The sequence below is a fragment of the Callospermophilus lateralis genome, chromosome 16 (assembly GCF_048772815.1).
Source record: "Callospermophilus lateralis isolate mCalLat2 chromosome 16, mCalLat2.hap1, whole genome shotgun sequence".
Lineage (NCBI taxonomy): Eukaryota > Metazoa > Chordata > Mammalia > Rodentia > Sciuridae > Callospermophilus > Callospermophilus lateralis.
In genome coordinates this window covers 10313339-10317119 of record NC_135320.1, presented here as the reverse complement: position 1 = coordinate 10317119, position 3781 = coordinate 10313339, and the positions used below count along the sequence as shown (strand labels likewise).

General features: G+C 35.7%; 1 protein-coding gene across 1 annotated transcript; it reads right to left on the bottom strand.

Moving 5' to 3' along the window:
- Positions 1 to 3110: 3110 nt before the first annotated feature.
- On the bottom strand, positions 3111 to 3455 carry LOC143382218 (large ribosomal subunit protein P1-like). Its single transcript, XM_076836218.1, has 2 exons — positions 3369 to 3455; positions 3111 to 3308 (listed from the first exon to the last, which is right to left on the bottom strand). The coding sequence occupies exons 1-2, from the start codon at positions 3453 to 3455 to the stop codon at positions 3111 to 3113; spliced, it is 285 nt and encodes a 94-aa protein (XP_076692333.1).
- Between the last annotated feature and the right edge of the window lie 326 nt (positions 3456 to 3781).

Genomic DNA, 3781 nt, shown 5'->3' with positions numbered 1-3781 from the left:
TTCAAAGTATAGGATCATATTATCTGCAAATAGTGATAATTTGACTTCTTCCCATCCTATTTTTATGGCTTTTATTTCCTTCTCTTGCCTAATTGCTCTGCTAGAAATTCGAGTATTATATTAAATAGGAGTGATGAGAGTGAACATTTCCATCTGTTTGTATCTGATTTTAAAGGAAAATCTTTCAGCTTTCCCCATTCACTATGATGCTGGCTTTGGGATTTGAGGTAGGTTTATTCTATTCCTGTTTTCTCCCGTGTTTTTTTTTTTTTTTTAAATCATGAATGGGTGATTAATTTTGTCAAGGGCTAACTCTGCATCTATTCAAATGACTTTGTGATTTTTGTCCCTAAGTCTATTTATGTGGTAATTACATTTATTGATTTGCATATGTTTAACTGTCCTTGCATCCCTAGGATAAAGCCTACTTGGTCATGATGTAGAATCTTCTTAATATGTTGTTGAATACAATTTGCTAGCATTTTGTTAAAAATTTTTGCATCTACATTCATCAGGGATATTGGTCTTTCCTTGATATCTGGTTTTGGTATGATGGTGTTAGTGACTTCATAGAATGCATTTGGGAGTGTTCAATCCCTTTTTATTTCATGGAATAATTCAAAGAGCATTGGCATTAGTTCCTCTTTAAATGCCTGATAGAAGTCAGGTGAGAATCCATCTGGTCCTGGGCTTTCCTTTGTTGAAAAGCTTTTTTATTGCTACTTCTATTTTCATTGCTAGTTATTAGTCTATTTAGGTTTTCTATGTCTTCTTGATTCAATTTTGGCAGACATATGTGTCTAAAAACAAAGCCATTTATTCTAGATTTTCCAATTTACTAGAGTGTAAGTTTTCAAATTAGTCCCTAATTATCCTGTGGATTTCTTTGATGTCTGGTTATTCTCCATTTTTCACCTCTAATTTTATTAATTTGTATTTGGCTGAGAGTTTATCAATCTTGTTTATCTTTTCAAAGAAGCAACTCTTCATTCCATTGATCCTGTATATTTTTTTATTTTAAATTCCATTGACTTTGGCTTTGCATCTTAATTATTTCCTTTCTTCTACTGGTTTTGGAATTGGTTTGTTCTTGCTTTTCAGGTGCCTAGAGATATATTCTTGGTTGTTTTTTGGAGGTCTGGTTTTCTTATGCAGGCACTTGTAACTACAAACTTTCCTCTTAGATCTACCTTCTAGTGTCCCAGAGGTTCTGGTATGACATATCACTATTCTCATTTGATTCTAAGATTTTTAAAAATTTCTCCCTGTTTTTCTTCTATCATCCATTCATCATTCAAAATGTATTATTTAATCTCCATGGGTTTACATAGTTTCTTTAGGTTTATTGGTGTCAATATGTAAGTTTATTTCATTATGATTAGATAGGGTGGAAAGGATTACGTTAAATTTTTGTATTTTCTCAGATTCCCATTGTGACCCAAAATATGGTCTATTTTTGAGAAGGTTTCATGAGTAACTTGATCAGCTGTTGTTGGATCAAATTCTGTAGCTGTCTGTTAAGTCCATCTGATTTCTAATAATTTTTAGATCCAAAGAGTACTTCCTGAGTTTATGTCTGGGTGGCCTATCTATTGGTGAAGGGAATATGTTGAAATCACCCAATATTACTGTACTGGAGTTTATCTGAGATTTTAATTCAAGCATTGTCTCTTTTATGTAACTATGTTCGACAACATTTGGGGCATACATATTTACTTACATTATGTCTTCTTCTTGGATTGTTCCCTTTACCAGTATGAAGTGAACTTATTTGTCTCCTATTAATTTTGGCTTTCAGACTGCTTTGTTGAATATGAGAGCACTCCTGCTTGTTTTAGGACTCCACTTGCAGGGTATATCCATTTCCATTCTTTCACTGTCAGCCTGTGGCTCTTTCCCTGTAAGGTGAGTCTCTTTCAAACAACATATAGTGGGATCTTGTGTTTTAACCCATTCTGTCAGTCTGTGTCTTTTAATTGGAGAGTTGTGACCACTTATATTCAATGTTATTACAAAGAGATATTTATTAATTCCTGCCATTTAGATTTATTTCTAATGTTCAATATGGTCCTGTTCCTCATTTGTTTAGCTACTCCTTAAATAATATTTGTCCATTTGTGTGCTTTGGGGTTCGTTTTTGATGTCTTCTTTGCCAAGTACTTATTTTCTGTGGTGTCAGCTTAGTAGTCATGAATTAATTTGTTTTCTGCTTATCGCAGAAGACTTTTATTTCTTATTTGATTCTGAAGGACAGCTTTGCTGGATATAGCAATCTTGGTTGACAGTTATTTTCTTTCACAGCTTGGAACATATCATTCTAAGCCCTCCTGAATTTTAGATTTTGTGCTGAGAAATCAGAAGTAACTGACTGGTTTGCCTCTAAATGTGACCCAAGTTTTTTCCCTTGAGGCTTTCAATATTCTACCATTGTTCTGTATGTTGGGCATTTTAATTATAATGCGTTCTTTTTTGAGGTTCCTGTCTTTTTGGAGTTCTGAATGAACCCTGTATCTGGATGTCCATTTGATTTGCAAGGTTTGGAAAAATTGTGTATTATTATTGCACTGAAAAGAGCCATGCCATTACGACATATTACATAGTCTTCTTCAATCCCAGTGGTTCTTAACCATGGTCTCTTAATGTTGTCCCAGAGTTCTTATATTCTCTGGCCATGGTTACTTCTTTTCTTTTCTTCAGATTGTCTGAATGTTCAAGGCCAACCACTTTGTCTTCCAGTTCTGAGATGTTGTCTTCAGTATGCCTACTCTATTAAATAAAGATTCTCAACTTAACTATTTACTTATTTATATCTCTATCTTCTTATTGAATTTCTTATTCATATCCTGAACTGGACTCCTTAATTTATTTAGCTATTTTTCGGTGTTCTCTTGGAACTTACTGATCATTTTTATAATCATTCTTCTGAATTCTTTATCTGATATTCCATTCACTTTAATATCTTCAGACTTCAGTTGTTGCTGGTGAATTACAAATTTTAGGAGGTATCACGTTACCTTTTTTCCCCCATATTTTTTGTATTCCTGTGATTTCCTCCTCCCCAAAAAAACTATCAGCAAAATTCAGCTTTTTATTGAACATGTTATAAGAGTTTAGTCAAAAAGACCAAATCCCATGTAATCATTGGAATCCTCAGATTCTTCCTTCTTTGCTTCCACTTTCTTCTTCTCAGCTGAGGAAGCTGTGGTGGTGGGGACAGGACCTCCTGCTGTTGCCACACCAGCTGCTGGAGCAGGCCCACTGGCACCTGTGTTGCAAATGAGGCTCCCAGTATTAACATTGGCCAGGGCCTTTGCAAGCAAATCAAGCTAAAAAGGTTCATCATTTACACCAGGTTTTAAAATGAGGGCATTGATTTTATCCTCCATGATAGTCACCTTGTTGTCATGCTGTATGAGGACAGAGTATAAACAGGCCAGGCCAGATACAGAGGCCATGTCATGGACTGCTTTGCTGGATGAAGTGAGGGCCTCACCCCAACATGGCCTTAGCTTCCTCCGAAGGACCATGTACTTTGGTGGCAGCAGAGGAAGGAAGACTCTGTTGGGCTTTATGATCTGTTGGGATGGATTTCTCACCCACTCTTATATGTAGGACTTTTTAGGGGACTGACTTCTCTTGCCAAAGTGACCTGGAATGACCTAGATTGAGACTCCTCAGAGGTGTGATGTTCATAGACTTTGTGCTAATTCTCTGTTGAATTTTGCTGTTGAAGTGAATGTCCATGAATGGGATCTGAGAGACCCCCTAATCATTCCTACTT

Excerpts from the sequence above, each read along its gene's own strand:
- LOC143382218 (XM_076836218.1), bottom strand. The coding sequence starts at position 3,455 with ATGGCCTCTGTATCTGGCCTGGCCTGTTTATACTCTGTCCTCATACAG. Across the intron at positions 3,309-3,368 it reads TCATGGAGGATAAAATCAAT|GCCCTGGCCAATGTTAATAC; the intron begins GCCCTCATTTTA and ends TTGCTTGCAAAG.